This window comes from Alligator mississippiensis, chromosome 6 (genome assembly GCF_030867095.1).
Source record: "Alligator mississippiensis isolate rAllMis1 chromosome 6, rAllMis1, whole genome shotgun sequence".
Lineage (NCBI taxonomy): Eukaryota > Metazoa > Chordata > Crocodylia > Alligatoridae > Alligator > Alligator mississippiensis.
In genome coordinates, this window is record NC_081829.1 from 99,360,482 (window position 1) to 99,375,957 (window position 15,476).

Sequence of the window (15,476 nt, forward strand, 5' to 3'; positions counted from 1 at the left end):
CTCAGTCCTTACCTTATACGCTATGCAACAAAATTACCTAAGACCTATGCTACTCAGAGACTTAGTCAATCTAAAAATGTATTTAAACTGCATCTAAAGCAAGCCGTGATGAATATAAGGACAGCATCGGCCTAAATAATTGAAGACAGCACTTCAGGCTATGGACCAATTAAACATGAAAAAGATGGCACAGAGAAATGCTGGTAAGGAATGCAGATACAGCTGGCCTTCCCAGAATTTGCAGAAAGCTGGCGTATAGGACGTCAGGTCAGAAAGATGAAACTGTAGTCTATGCAGAGATTCATAAAAAGAAATATGCAGAGATTCATAAGAGGCCTTCCAACGGAGGAGTCTGTCGGGAATCTGTTGCAAATGGCTAACCCTGTTGCTCACTCGAGCACAGCTGATCTGTTATTCACATGAAATGCACAGAAATGAGAAGTGTCCTGGTGTTCACAGGAAACTCTTACTACCAAATTGCTCCAGAATTAAGAGGTCTGCCTTCGTAATTAACGGTCACTGAACAGTTTTGAGAAATCCTACCAAAACCCAGAATCCAAGACAGAATCCAAGGTTGAGGAAGTAGAAGGATTGTGGGTTAGGCTACATGGGGGGCAAGGAGAAAGGGATTTGGTGGTAGGGGTCTGCTACAGACCCCCACACCAAGGGGAAGAAATAGATGCGGGGCTCCTGAGGCAACTCTCGGAGACCATAAAAGCTAAAGTGGCGGTAGTCATGGGGGACCTAAACTACCCGGACATCTGCTGGGAGACGCAGACAGCAAGGTCCCATCGCTCACGCAGGTTTCTAACCTGTGTACAGGACCTTCACCTGACACAGGAGGTGCATGGTCCCACTAGGGGGAATGCCATACTGGATCTGGTATTGGCAACGGGGGATGACATGATAGGGGACCTCCAGATCGGTAGCCATTTGGGAGACAGTGCTCACCTAATAATAGAATTCAACATAAGACGGCGAGTGGGTAAGGTAACTAGTAGGGTGCAAGTGCTAGACTTTAGGAAAGCTGATCTCAATGCACTCAGGCGGTTAGTCAAGGACGCACTGCAGAGTAGGAGTTTTGAAGAGATGGGAGCCCAGGAAGGGTGGCTGTGCCTAAAGGAAACGATCCTTCGGGCACAAAGCAAGACGATCCCCGAGCGAGGCAAAAGAGGGAAGGGGGCCAGGAGGCTTCCTTGGCTGACCAGAGAAATCCAGGGCAGCCTAAGGGCCAAAAGGGGAGCACATAAAAAGTGGAAACAGGGAGAGATCACTAAAGATGAATATACCTCCTCTGCTCGTGCTTGTAGGGAGGCAGTTAGGCGGGCCAAGGCTACCATGGAGCTGAGGATGGCAACCCAAGTAAAAGACAACAAGAAATTGTTTTTTAGATATATAGGGAGTAAAAGGAAGGCCCAGGGAGGAATAGGACCCCTGCTAAATGGGCAGAAACAATTGGTGACAGACAGGGGGGACAAGGCTGAACTCCTCAACGAGTTCTTTGCCTCAGTGTTCCTAAGCGAGGGGCGCGACAAGTCTCTCACTGGGGTTGTGGAGAGGCAGCAGCAAGGCGCCAGACTGCCATGCGTAGATCCTGAGGTGGTGCAGAGTCACTTGGAAGAACTGGATGCCTTTAAGTCGGCAGGCCCGGATGGGCTCCATCCGAGGGTGCTGAAGGCACTGGCCGACATCATTGCAGAGCCACTGGCGGGAATATTCGAATGCTCGTGGCGCACAGGCCAAGTCCCAGAAGACTGGAAAAGGGCTAACGTGGTCCCCATTTTCAAAAAGGGGAGGAAGGAGGACCCGGGCAACTATAGGCCAGTCAGTCTCACCTCCATCCTTGGTAAAGTCTTTGAAAAAATTATCAAGGCTCACATTTGTGAGAGCCTGGCAGGGCAAATTATGCAGAGGGGAAACCAGCACGGGTTTGTGGCGGGCAGATGGTGCCTGACCAACCTAGTCTCTTTTTATGACCAGGTTACGAAACACCTGGACACAGGAGGAGGGGTGGATGTCGTATACTTAGACTTCAGGAAGGCCTTCGATACGGTATCCCACCCCATACTGCTGAACAAGTTAAGAGGCTGTGACGTGGATGACTGCACAGTCCGGTGGGTGGCGAATTGGCTGGAGGGTCGCACCCAAAGAGTCGTGGTAGATGGGTCGGTCTCGACCTGGAAGGGTGTGGGCAGTGGGGTCCCGCAGGGCTCGGTCCTTGGACCGATACTCTTTAATGTCTTCATCAGCGACTTGGACGAGGGAGTCAAATGTACTCTGTCCAAGTTTGCAGATGACACAAAGCTATGGGGAGAAGTGGACACGCCGGAGGGCAGGGAACAGCTGCAGGCAGACCTGGACAGGTTGGACAAGTGGGCAGAAAACAACAGGATGCAGTTCAACAAGGAGAAATGCAAAGTGCTGCACCTAGGGAGGAAAAATGTCCAGCACACCTACAGCCTAGGGAATGACCTGCTGGGTGGCATGGAAGTGGAAAAGGATCTGGTAGTCCTAGTGGACTCCAAGATGAACATGAGCCGGCAGTGTGATGAAGCCATCAGAAAAGCCAATGGCACTTTATCGTGCATCAGCAGATGCATGACGAATAGGTCCAGGGAGGTGATACTTCCCCTCTATAGGGCGCTGGTCAGACCGCAGTTGGAGTACTGCGTGCAATTCTGGGCGCCACACTTCAAAAAGGATGCGGATAACCTGGAGAGGGTACAGCGAAGGGCAGCTCGTATGGTCAAGGGCCTGCAGACCAAGCCCTACGAGGAGAGACTAGAGAAACTGGACCTTTTCAGCCTCCGCAAGAGAAGGTTGAGAGGCGACCTTGTGGCTGCCTATAAGTTCATCACGGGGGCACAGAAGGGAATTGGTGAGGATTTATTCACCAAGGCGCCCCCAGGGGTTACAAGAAACAATGGCCACAAGCTAGCAGAGAGCAGATTTAGACTGGACATTAGGAAGAACTTCTTCCCAGTTCGAGTGGCCAAGGTCTGGAACGGGCTCCCAAGGGAGGTGGTGCTCTCCCCTACCCTGGGGGTCTTCAAGAGGAGGTTAGATGAGTATCTAGCTGGGGTCATCTAGACCCAGCACTCTTTCCTGCCTATGCAGGGGGTCGGACTTGATGATCTATTGAGGTCCCTTCCGACCCTAACATCTATGAATCTATGAACCCAGGCCCCTGAATACTCTTTCCCCCAGAAGGAGATGGGATATTAGTACATGACTGGCAATAGCTGTGTTGCTTAACGCCTCCTTTGCAGAACAGTAGGGATGTTGAAAGACTATGAAAGCCACATGAAATCATAACCAGGTTTTATCAGCGCCGATCAGCACAAAGTCTGAAGGAAGCACCTCGGGGCTCGTCTGCACCGTTTCAGAGAGCAGCTCAGGGAAACAGGACTGAGCATGCCTGGCCCACACTTGGCGCACCTGCTTCTGCTGACCTAAACCAGTGCTGCCAGCTCTCCCATGCGGTTGCTTCAGGCTCAGCCCCCGTGCGTGCTCCTGAGCTCTCAGTCCCTGGCAGGTCTGCCAGAGCCTGATGGGGAGGAGCGTGGAGCCACCTGCACGGGTTCACACGTTCAGAAAAGTTCCAGTGAGAACAGGCAGACCCGACTCCGGAGAGGACAGTGTGGCCACAGGTTTGCAAACCACGGGAAGAGCTAAGCTCAAGCCACGCGCTCCTGTCATTTTGTGCTGCATCAAGGGACATTTTTGAGATCAAGATAAGGGACGTTAGGGAGCGTGTTGATCTGCTGAACAACTGTTAAAAAGAAAGTAGCCTGACACATGCGGTCGCTGCACCCGCGATCTGCACAAAGGAGGTAACAGGATGATCTTGTTTTTGCTTAGATCTCTCCCTTGCAGAAGTCAGTCACAGGACTTGGAAACAGCAACACCCAGAGCAGTTACTGGGTAATTTATTAAGTTCTAGGAAAACTGATCCGGTGACCATCTCCATGGCTACCTGTCTGGTAATCAGTGATTTTAGAAATTACTTCAATTGGCATAAAGGATCCCAAAATACCATATTTTCTCGCACACAGCACACCCTGGAACATAAAATCTACCTTGTTTTTGAAAGGCAGAATAAAGAAATAGATTTTCCCAGAGTTATGGCTGCATAAAGCAGGGACAAAGCCTGATCTTCAGCTCACTCACCCCCCTCTTCCTGCTTACCTAAAGCTGAAACCCTAGCTGCTGCTGAGGACTGGTCTCCAAGGGGTAGATCCGTGATTCTCAAAAGAGCTCTGAAACAGGGGGAGAGAGACCAGGAGCTGCTAGCAGAAAACAAAATTGCCCTAAGAAAGTTTAGCTTGATTAGTGGACCATTAAAAAGGACAGACAATTGTTAACACCTGTAGAGTGAAGAACAATAAGCCATTAAGTCATATATTGCATAGACATTAGGGCTGGAAGGGACCCCGCCCAAAGGGGCAGGCAGTCAGCAGGGGTCAAATGATCCCAGCAAGATAAACATCCAAGTGTTTCATAAGGAAGCCAGTGTAGGTGCCTGCACCACCTCAAGAAGGAAGTCTATTCCAGGCCCTGGGGACTTGGAGAGTAAAGAAGTTTTTCCTTATGTCTAGCCTAAAACGGTCTTCCAAGAGTTTGTGACCATTGGACCTAGTCTTCTCATGGGGTGCCCTGGTGAACAGGCGTTCCCCCAGTTCCTGATGCACTCCCCTGACGTACTTATAGGCTGCCACCAAGTCTCCCTGAGCCTGAGCTTTTCCAGGCTGAAGAGTCCCACGACTCTCAAACTCTCCTCATAAGGCCTGCTCTCTTGACCTCTGATCATGACCATGACTCTCCTCTGGACTCTCTCGAGCTTCTCCACGTCCTTTCTGAATTGCAGAGCCCAGAACAGCTGTGGACTCACCAAGCCCGAGTAAAGTGGGAGGAAAACTTTCTGGGTCTTGTTTGAGATGCATTGGAAGATGCAAGCCAGAGTTTTGATCACTTTGCCAGCTGCGGCGTCGCACTGGTAGCTCATGTTCATTTTGTGGTCCATCTTGACCCCCAAGTTTCTTTCAGATGTGATGCTAGGAGTGTACCGCTGCCAAGCCTATAAGTGTGGTGCGAGTTCTTTCTCCCGAGGTGGAGCACCTTGCATTTCTCAGTGCTGAATGCCATCAGGTTTTCATCTTGTAAGCCTTTTGAGGTTGGCCTGGATTGCCAGCTTATCGTCTATGGTGGCCGCACTTCCCCATAGTTTGGTGTCGTCAGCAAACAGCCATTCCGCTTATAACACCCGAGTCCAGATCATTTATAAACGCATTGAAGAGTACGCATCCAAGAACAGAGCCCACAGGGGATGCCACTGGCAACCACACTCCAAGTTGATTCGGTTCCATCAACTATCATTCTCTGGGTCCGTCCACAGGGCCAGTTCCCGAGCCATCGAACCGCGAAATTGTCTAAGCCACAATTCCCCAATTTCTTCCATGAGGTCATCATGGGACTCCGGGTCAAAGGCTTTCTTGAAGTCCAAAAATATGATATCCACCCCTTCTCCTTTGTCCAGGTGATGCAGCACCTGGTCACAGAAGGAAATCAGGTTGGTCAGAGAAGATCTACCCGCCACGAAGCCGTGTTGGCTCTCTCTCAGAAATTACCTTCTGTTAGGATGTTGATAATGGTTTCCTTGATGATTTTTTCCAAGATCTTTCCAGGGATTGAGGTCAAGCTAACTGGCCTGTAGTTCTCTGGATCTTCCTTTCTCCTTTTCTTGAAGATAGGCACCACGTTGGCCCTCTTCCAATCATCAGGCATGTTGCCCGAGTGCCACAAGTTCTTAAATATCCTCGCCGTAGGCTGTGCTATAGTGTCAGCTAGTTCCTTTAGCACTCTCGGGTGCAATTCCATCAGAGCTGGCTGATTTGTGCATGTCCAGCATCTTAAGGTGTTCCCTCACAAGACCAGTGGTAATGACGGGCACAGTTTCGCCCTTCCCTGGTGGTCCTGCCTCGTCAGGCAGGGTGATCCCACTGGGCTGACGGAAGACCAACACAAAGTAGTTGTTAAAGAGACTGGCTTTTTCCTGGGTGTCAGTTATCAGCTGCTCCACTTGGTTTAGTAAGGGTCTAATGTTACCCTTGTTCTTTTTCCCAACTTCTCACATATTTGAAGAAGGACTTCTTATAATCCTTGATTTGAGTAGCCAGTTTGAGCTCATTTTCAACCTTAGCTTTCCAAGTTTGCTCCCTACAGGCGTGAGCTAGTGCTGAGTACTCCTCCTTAGTGGTGTTTCCTGTCTTCCATCCTTTATAAGCTTGTTTTTTTAGGTGCAGGAGGTCCTTGAGTTCCCTATTGAGCCAAGGAGGTCATCCAGCCCTTTTGCTACTTTTTCTGTGGGTTGGAATAGACTTCCCTTGTGCTTCAAGGATTGCATCTTTGAGGAACGACCACTCATCATGGACATTCCTCCCTCCCAGATTGTGGTTTCTCGGGGCCTCAACAACTAGCCTCCTAAGCTTGTGGAAGTCGGCTTTCCTAAAGTCGAGGACTTCCATACTGCTGACTGACTTGCCAGCTTTGCAGTGAATAGAGAAAATGCTCAACACGTGGTCACTGTCTCCCAGCTTCCCTTTGATTCTCAGGTCACGGACTAGAACATCCCCTTTGGCCAATACCAAGTCCAGCACCGCCTTGCCCCTAGTCGGTCCGTAGACTTTTCCAAACCAGACACAAAATCAGTTTCCCCCCTTAATACATGCACCTTATTTTGGGGGCGGGGGGGGGGGGGGGGCGGGGGGGCAGCGGCGGCAGCGATTTTTGGAGAAAAAGGTGTGTGTTGTATGTGAGAAAATATTGTAAATTAAAAATCTTTTCACTCAGCCTTTATGACCCATGACATTTAAGGTTAGTTTTCAAGTGTACCGCATGCACAATCATTCCACCGAACCTCAGGATGGAACGCGGTGAAAACTGATTCTTCACTTATGAGCCTGCTCGGGGGTTTGGTTATTGCAAAAATGCAGCAGGTATGACATTTTCTGATAGCTCTTCCACCTCACTAACAGTGCCAGGATTTCCTGTGTATCCCTGATTTCTTCCCTGCCATTTTTAACACGCCACATAATAGCTAGCTTCTTCCACCGTACGCAGCACCTTATTTGTTCTAAGTAATCCCAAAGACTTTTAAAAGCGCCTGGCGCAGCAGCGCAAACATGTGTACAAAAGCCCTCATTGTGAGGGACTCAGAAAATGCACATTAGCCTGTCATAATGCACATTAACTAAAGAGCACAGTTTTTAAGTGATGCTTAAGACCCACTAGCCTATTTTAATATGCATTAACTCTAATTAGACTTTTTTTAAGTGAAGCTTTAATGCACATTAAAATAGGCTAATGCGCATTAAAGCACGTGTGTAGACAAGCCCTAAGCAAGCTATGCTGGAAACACAACCAATTTGACCAAAACAGTATTTTCAGACAAGACAGATGTCAAATTTAAAACAAAGGAGAGTGGAATTATGACATCACAAGACTCCAGTACAACACAGTGAAATTCAGGCTGACAGAAAACAAAGCAACACGCTTCAACACGACAGTACCTGACTGGAAGACGTATCTGGCCAAGCCTTGCATTAACTCTGCTGGCCACGTAGGTGGTGCCGACTCTCCTGTTTCCCTCTTGAGTCGAAATGTCAGTTCGAATCCAAAACCACTTGGCCCGTCTGTTCCTGTAAACCTGGAATGAGTAAAAAGTAAAAAGAATTACAATGCGCCTTCTTGACAAGGACTGGTTTTAGGACTAGGTATGTGGGAGAAGAGGAGGCAGGCATAAAATATGTCGGTTTTCACAAGGCCATGCCATTTCTCCTCTGCCTCCTTGGAAGAAGAGGTTTTAGACCTTTTCCAGTTGTGCTTCAGTCTACGTGCAGCCACCTGGCGCAGAATCAGCGGGTCAGCTAGCACAAGACTTGGGTCAGACGTAATGGTTACATTAATGCTTTCAAGCAGAACAATTGTTCTCAACCTTGGCGTGAAGCTGGTTTCCAGGGATCACTGAAATTTTATAGTCAGATTTTTTGGCTTTTTGAAAGGCTGTACACTTCGCATAGATAACTGCTGTAATTTGATTTACAGAATACTGAAAACCGAGGAATGTGAAATTTGTGAAACAGCCAGCAAGTTACATTTTCATATTCTTTATGCATAAAATTAAATTTCTGTGCATCAAAAATGATAACAAGGCACTGAACTTTAAAAAAATATTTTTCAAGTATTACATCATATGGGTGGGTTCAGGGCCAATGAAGGCCACGGCATTTATTCTGGGATGTGGCGCACAGTATTCTGCACTGGAGGGTCCCTTCCAACCCCAATTCTCTACGATTCTATGAACAGAAAAAGTAGAAATTGCAGGCACAGGTAGAAATATTAAAAACCTGATTTAATTCTTTCAACTGTTACTATGTACGTTGTAGGAGTCCAGCAGAATTTATTGCCAAGGTGCCTTTTCTCTGGTGTATCCAGGCAGCACTGAATGTGTTGAACCGGGAAGCAGGTGCAGCAGAAACACCAGATGCCTGGCCACTTCCTATTTCTGTAGGCTTGGGTGCCAGTTTTACTTGGCTCAGTTGGGCAAGGACAATAAGGCTGCACTGAGCAGCATTAGGGGGTCACCCTGGAGGAACAAACAAAAGACTGGCCCCCCACAAGCAGCCCCTCACTTACGACTTCCAAATTTTATGCCCTTAAAACGGCAAAACATCTCTCCAAGTCGACAGGAACGGTGGGTACAAAGACTTAATCCACAGAGCTGGAGTTAAAACCTGTGTTAGTATAAAGGAAGCAAATATCACTAATGCCACCACGTCTTACTTGCCTGTTATAGGCTGTTCTGTGAAGTCCAATATCTATATTTATCCACAGATCGATCGATCTATCTCTCTGTGGATAAATATAGATATTGGACTTCACAGAATCGATCTATCTATCTACCTGTCTATCCATCCATCCATCCACAGAGAGATCCATCCATCCATCGATCTCACGGAGAAATCCTACAAGATCTTGTGAGCCAGTACAGTTCTGAGAGTTGCGTAAGTTAGCAAAAACCCTTATAGTTACTGGCAAGTTCCATAGAGAAACTTTGTGAACTCCTTGGATGCAGCTGCCTCACTGACATGAAAGATAGGATGCAGAAAGCATTACTAGTCTATGGGATACAGGCAAATACCTAGTTGGTCTAAAAAAAGATATCACCTCTACCATGAGCTCTGATTCCCTAGTGGTCTATTTATACTAAAAACAGAGTAGGAAAGGGTTGACTAGAACATTTTCCAGTTGTGGAGCACGGACCACGAGGGTGCATGAAGCACTTCCAAGGGCTGAGAGAGCTACTATAATGACAAAGAGGTTGTCTGTCTTCATAAAAACAGAAGCAGTGCCATACTGGGTCAGACCAATGGCCCAATACCCTGTTCAGTGGCAGGACTGGATCCTTTAGGGCAGCATTTCTCAACCGGTGGGTTGCAGCCCAAAAGTGGGTTGCAAGAATATTTGAAAGGGTTGCAAGCAAGACCCAGAAAAATGCAGGTTTCCCTTTATAGGCTGGCAGCCTTCCAGCCTGCAAGAAGCTGTTTGGGGCGATTGGCGGCTGCAGGTGCATGTGTGTCTGCACATGCACACGCACATCGCCAGCATGCAGCCAGGCAGGGTGGTGGGAGCAGCCCCAGCAGCTGGATGCAGGTAAGTGTATAGGGGGTGGGGTTAGAGGTCCAGGGCTTGGGGACTGTCTGGTGGGGCAGGGCTGTGGAGGGGACAGCTGGGGGGCGTGCCTGCTGGCACTGGGGGAAGGTGGCCAGGCACTGAGGCTGCATCAGGGCAGAGGGGGCAGGGGGAAGGTGCCTGCCCCCCCAGCAGGGGAAGGGAGCGGGGAGGGCCCTTCAGGGGCAGCAGAGAGCTACGTGGCTGGGCTGGTGGCACTGGAGCTGGTGCTCATTCCCTCAGGGGCGAGGTGCCCAGGAGATGCCATGGCCAGGCTGCCCGGTGTGGCCCAGGAGCCCCAGCCCAGATCCTCTCCTCCTTCCTCCAGCCCGTGCCAGGGCCAGATTCACTCTGCTGCCGGCTGCATGAGCCAGAGCCACTGTAGCCACTGCACTCCAGCCTGAATGGGACCGGGGCAGCTCCAGGGGGCAGGGGGCTACAGGTTGGGAGTGAGGGGCACCAGCAAGGCCAGGGCACTGTGGGTCAGGACTATCCACCGGTGGTTGCAGATGGGTCCTGGTACAAAAAGGGTTGAGAACCACCACTGTAGAGGAAGAGCAATGAACTGAATCTCTCTAGAGGATCGATCCCGTATTCATTACCCTCCCTGGCATCTACCCTTATTGGTATAGAGATGCCAGAGGGAACATCTCCAACCAGTCTGTTCAACAGCTATTACTAAATTTTCAAGGTAGCTCTGGACGGGGCAACATCTAGGAGAGTTTGAGAACGACAAAATAGAAGGGCCACGTTGTTCCCTTCACAGCAAACCCTAACTATTTTTATTAGGGTTTCTTTGATGCACGTTAAATTGTGATCGGATTTGCAAATGACAACAGCGTATATCCAAGGACGGGGCTCAGCTACGAAACAACCTGCAGAGATGAGAGCAGCTGTGACTGCAGGCAACAAGAGAAAGGATAATGAATAATTAAAGTCTTCTACGCGGGAGAGGAAAAAACAACAAATGCAGCAAAGACACAAATTACGGGCGTAACTCAGCAGCTTTGCCCAGCACATTAAAGCCTCTTCATTTTCATGGGGTCCTCTTAATCCTGTTCCTAGCAAAGCACTCCACAGGCACTGACCTAGAGGAAGAGCGAATTGTCTGCAAAAGGGACAGATGCTGTATTCAAGAACGGCGGACTGAAAGCCGTGATTGCACTTTTTAAACAGAAAACAACTGCACTGTTTAGCGCTGACCAAACCATTAACCGCAGCAGTAACTTAGGATCGCAAGTAGAATTTAAACGTACAGTAAAACTCACCCCGCTGGACCACTTCTGAGCAGGGATCCTGGTTTTCTCTGATAAAAAAAAAAATCTCCAATTTTTGGATTAAAAAATGGAACCCAAAATCTGCATTTTTCCATGCTTAAAATGAAACAACCACTGTATACGCATCCATATATTAGTGGCGTTTCATTTTAATCACATGGGAAAATGTGGATTTGGGGTTACTTTTTTCATTCGAAAACTGGGGATTTTTTTTTTTAATCGGAGAAAACCAGGATCCGTGCTTATGAGGACAAACTGAAACAACTGCTTCAGGAAGCTGGCAGTCTCAGAACTGTAGATCAGTGTTTTATTTCATATGCTTGGGGATATTTTGGACGGGTTTTTTAATACAGGAGATTGCTTCATAGACGTCGTCTCAAAAGGGATTGTCTCCTAAAAAAAAAAAAAGAGGCGTCTCTGTCCTAGGCATGAAAAATGTCGATTCCAGGGTTACCTTTGATGCCTTACCTCAAACTGTCCGAGTCAACGTTGAAGCTACCGCGTAATGCCGACCTCTCTCAGTGAATATACGCATGATTTCAGTGCTAAGTGGATGGTGGGGAGTCCTTGCAAGCAGGTAGCTCCACTGAAGTCAGAGGGGCTATTGAGGAGGTAACACCTGGACTCCTCGCTAGTTCAGTTCTGCCTAAAGCTGTCCAAGATCTACCGTACAAAGGGAATCTGAATATCCAACCCTAAGCTGCAGGGCTAGAATGACACGATTTTCATGGTGACTACAAAAAGAAGCAAAACAGAGCCGTTCTGCCACCACGGAGCATGATGCAGGTTTAATGTGAAAACAGCCTGTGTATTAAAGGAAATTCTTCTTTGCAAAAAAATGCAGCCACTTTGACAGCTTGGCAAGAATGACTTTGCAGCATTCAGATCTTTAAATAAAGAATGTGGTTAAAGGAAACTATTCTTTGGAAGTGGCTTTATTCTACTGAATAGATTGAAACAGTGGTAAGAGAGGTTGCATTTGAAGGTCTGATCCAAAATGTTTGCTATATGCTTGTCAGTGACAAGTGGTTACTGAAAAAGCCGCCGTTTTGTAGACTGAAACTCTGAACAGATGTAGCTGGTGTGTCTTCTATTAGCATGTGAGGGGAACAACAAATCGAGGGGCTGCAAGTCTGATCTGAAGCCATTTACTCTCGAGCTTGTAATGTGTAAATATATATATGTGGAATAAAGAAATACCCTTACTCTTCATGCCTTATTTTAAAAGCCAATCTATACTCACTATGAAAGCCTTCCGTATTTACTTAGGAGGCAAGCCTCTTGTTAACATATGTGTTCAGAACATGCAAAGCATTTCCCAAAACAGAAACAAAGAAAAGTACCCCTGTATTTTGGGACCCCTATAAATCACTTTGCCTAGATCCAAGACCTGATTTACTACTTTACCAAAGCTGCCGTTTTTGTTTCTCCCTTGAACATCGTTTCTAAAGAAAATAAACCGTGAGAGATGAGACAGCAGTTATCCTAAAAGCCAACAAGAAAAATCAGGTTTCCCTCCTTAATACACCCCCCCGCCCCAATGTGCAGGGTGGGGGGGGTGATTTTTGGAGAAAAAGGTGTGTGTTGTATGTGAGAAAATATGGTAAATTAAAAAGCCTTCCAAATCTTTTCACTCAGCCTTTGTGACCTATGCCATTTAAGGTTAGTTTTCAAATAGACGGGCTGCACAATCATTTCACCGAACCTCAGGATTGAGCACTGTGAAAGCCGATTCTTCGCCTGTGAGCCTGCTCGGGGGGGGGGGTTGGTTTTTGTAAAGCTGCAGGAGAAAGTATGACCCTTTCTGATGGCTCCCACCCAGCCCTTAGATCATAGTGAATCAGAGAGAAATAGGGCTGGAAAGGATCTTGAGAGGTCATCTAGTCCAACCCCGCTACATCTGAGGCAGGATCAGCCCTACGCAAACCATCCCGTACAAATCCAGCCTAACCTCTTACTTACATAGTCAACCCTGACACAACACAAGACATCACACCTGAACCTGTCACAGGTAAGGCAGGGGACCACGGCGGCCAACACCCTGCTGCTGTAAAGCTATGCTCAAGAGACCCCATGCAGAGGGCCGTGCCCCCGCTACAGAGGAAGGCAAGCGCAGCCTGTACCAATCTGAGCGTGGGGTAAAATTCCTTCCTGACCCCAACTATGGCATCGGGTTGACTCTGTGCAGAGGGGCAGACCCTCTGGGTTTGAGTCCCAGCAGAAGCATTGGCCCACCCCGGCCAAAATCTCCAGCCTTGGCTGCAGCCAACACCCAGCGCCTCTGAGGAAGGCTCAAAAACAAGAACCCCGACACCCATAGCAGCAGGAGGGGGAAAAAGTCCCCTTCCAGCCCCATGCAGCCAGCAGCAAAACCTAGGACATACCCCAGGATATAGACATTGCTATGCCTAGATCAATGCCTCGCCAACCTCCTCTTGAACCCCCAGTGATGAAGATCCCACAACTTCCCTGGGCAGCCTATTCCACTGCCTCCCCGCTCTAACAACGAAGAAGTTTTTGTCCGGATAGCCAGTGTAAACCTACTTGGCTGCAACTTCAGGCCATTGCTCCGTGTCCTCCTCTCTGCAGCGAGGGAGAAAAGGTGCTTTTCCTCCTCTTGATAGCAGCCCTTTAACTAAGCAAAGACTGCTCTCACGTCCCCTCTGAGCTGCCTTTTCTGCAAGCCGAACCTGCCCAGCTCCCTCAGCCTCTCCTCGTCCGACTTGTCCTCCAAGCCCTTTATCCCGTTTGTCGCCCGCCTCTGGACCCTCTCTGACTTCTCCACATCTTTTAAAAACGTGGAGCCCAAAACTGCGGAGATCCCAAAACAATTTATGAAGTGGCTCTCTCAACTACCATCTGTCCCATTGCCATAAATAGCAAGAACGAGATTCAGCGAAAAAGCAGGTAAGGTGAAATCCTAGACGCCATGAAAACTGGAGGCAATACTAGAACAGGTCACCAAGGACATTTTGATTTGTTATCCCCATTTTTTGATTTTCGCTTTCCTTTGCATACCCTATCCTTTCATGAGCATCTCTCTCCCCACTGGCAAAACCAGTTTTAATCCGAGTTGGATTGACAGGACTGAAAAAACCCTTAGGCTACGAGCACAACCAGCTAATATAACTTCAAGCACAGTAGCCTGAGTCTCAACTTAGATTTTCAGGAGTGGTAAGCTAACCTGACTGAACGAACGTGACTGGAAAGACATTTCTGTCCTTTAAGAAAAGACCCTTGGTACGACTGCAAAGCAAAGCGGATGTATTTTGCCCTTCCGTTGTTGATGCCCCTACAGCTGCTGCAATAAGAAAGGTACAAATAGATGTAAAGCCATTTATACTTGGGAGTTTTTTTCCCCCGTGGCTTAAAGCCACTGGGCTACGATGACTCTTCTTTAATCATGTATTTGTGCATTAAATACCTACACAGAAGTAAAGCCTATTCATTTGGGTTCAAGACCTCACAAACCAATAACTCAAATGGATATACTTAAGAGACAATTTGTCTTTGGACCAAGGGCAGGCACAGACATTTGCTGATATTTTTAAAAACTGCTCAGACGGACAAAGAAAGAGGAAAAAAAGAAGAAAGAGGCTTATAAACAATGGAAGCTGCGGATGGGCCCCAAGGACTATTCCTCGATGGCCCGCATTTGCAGGGAACAGATAAGAGAGGCTAAACCGGCGACCGAACTTAGATTAGCAATAGGAATCAAGAACAACAAGAAGTCCTTCTTTAGGTACATAGGGAACAGGAGGAAAACAAATGGGAGTGTGGGGCCACTGCTCAACAACTCACGAGAGCTGGTTACCAGCACCCAGGAGAAAGCTGAACTCCTGAACGACGACTTGGCCTTTGCCTTTCACTGAACCGAGGGGAAAACCACGCCAGGTAGAGTACAGGATGAGCACAGTAGGAATAATCGCCTTCCTGCTATTGCTGTAAGATTGGTGTATGACCAATTAAAAAATTAGACGTATACAAGTCAGCGGGACCAGATGATCTTCAACCAAGAGTGGTTATGCTTGAAGACAGGCTGCAGGTATAAGTGGACCTAGACAGGCTGGCAAGTTGGGCGGATCAGATCCTGATGAAGTTCAACATTGAGAAATGTGAAGTGATTCACCTCGGGACGAGCAACCCCCAACATACCTACAGGCTTAGCGGCACCAAACTGACCAGCACCATGAATAAAAGGGACCTGGGGGTAATAACAGACTGCAGGATGAACGTGAGCCGGCAGTGCGATGCTGTAGCCGGCAGGGCAAATAATACACTGGCGTGCATCAACCAATGCATCTGCAGCAAAGCCAAGGAGGCGATTCTTCCGCTCTACTCTGCACAGGTGAGACCGCAGCTGGAGGAGGACCGTGTCCAGTTCTGGGCACCGCACTTTAACAAGGACGTGGGCAAGCTTGAGAGAGTCCAAAGAAGAGCCACCCGTATGATCAGTCTTACACGGCAAGC

General features: G+C 48.2%; 1 protein-coding gene across 3 annotated transcripts in view; it reads right to left on the reverse strand.

Moving 5' to 3' along the window:
* SUFU (SUFU negative regulator of hedgehog signaling) overlaps positions 1-15,476 on the reverse strand; it is a 125,172-nt gene that overhangs the window by 75,927 nt on the left and 33,769 nt on the right. For all 3 annotated transcript variants that reach the window (XM_059730209.1, XM_006278720.4, XM_019486022.2), the window contains exon 3: positions 7,569-7,705. In XM_059730209.1, coding sequence (XP_059586192.1) covers positions 7,569-7,705 — 137 coding nt within the window. The remainder of the gene's footprint in view (positions 1-7,568; positions 7,706-15,476) is intronic.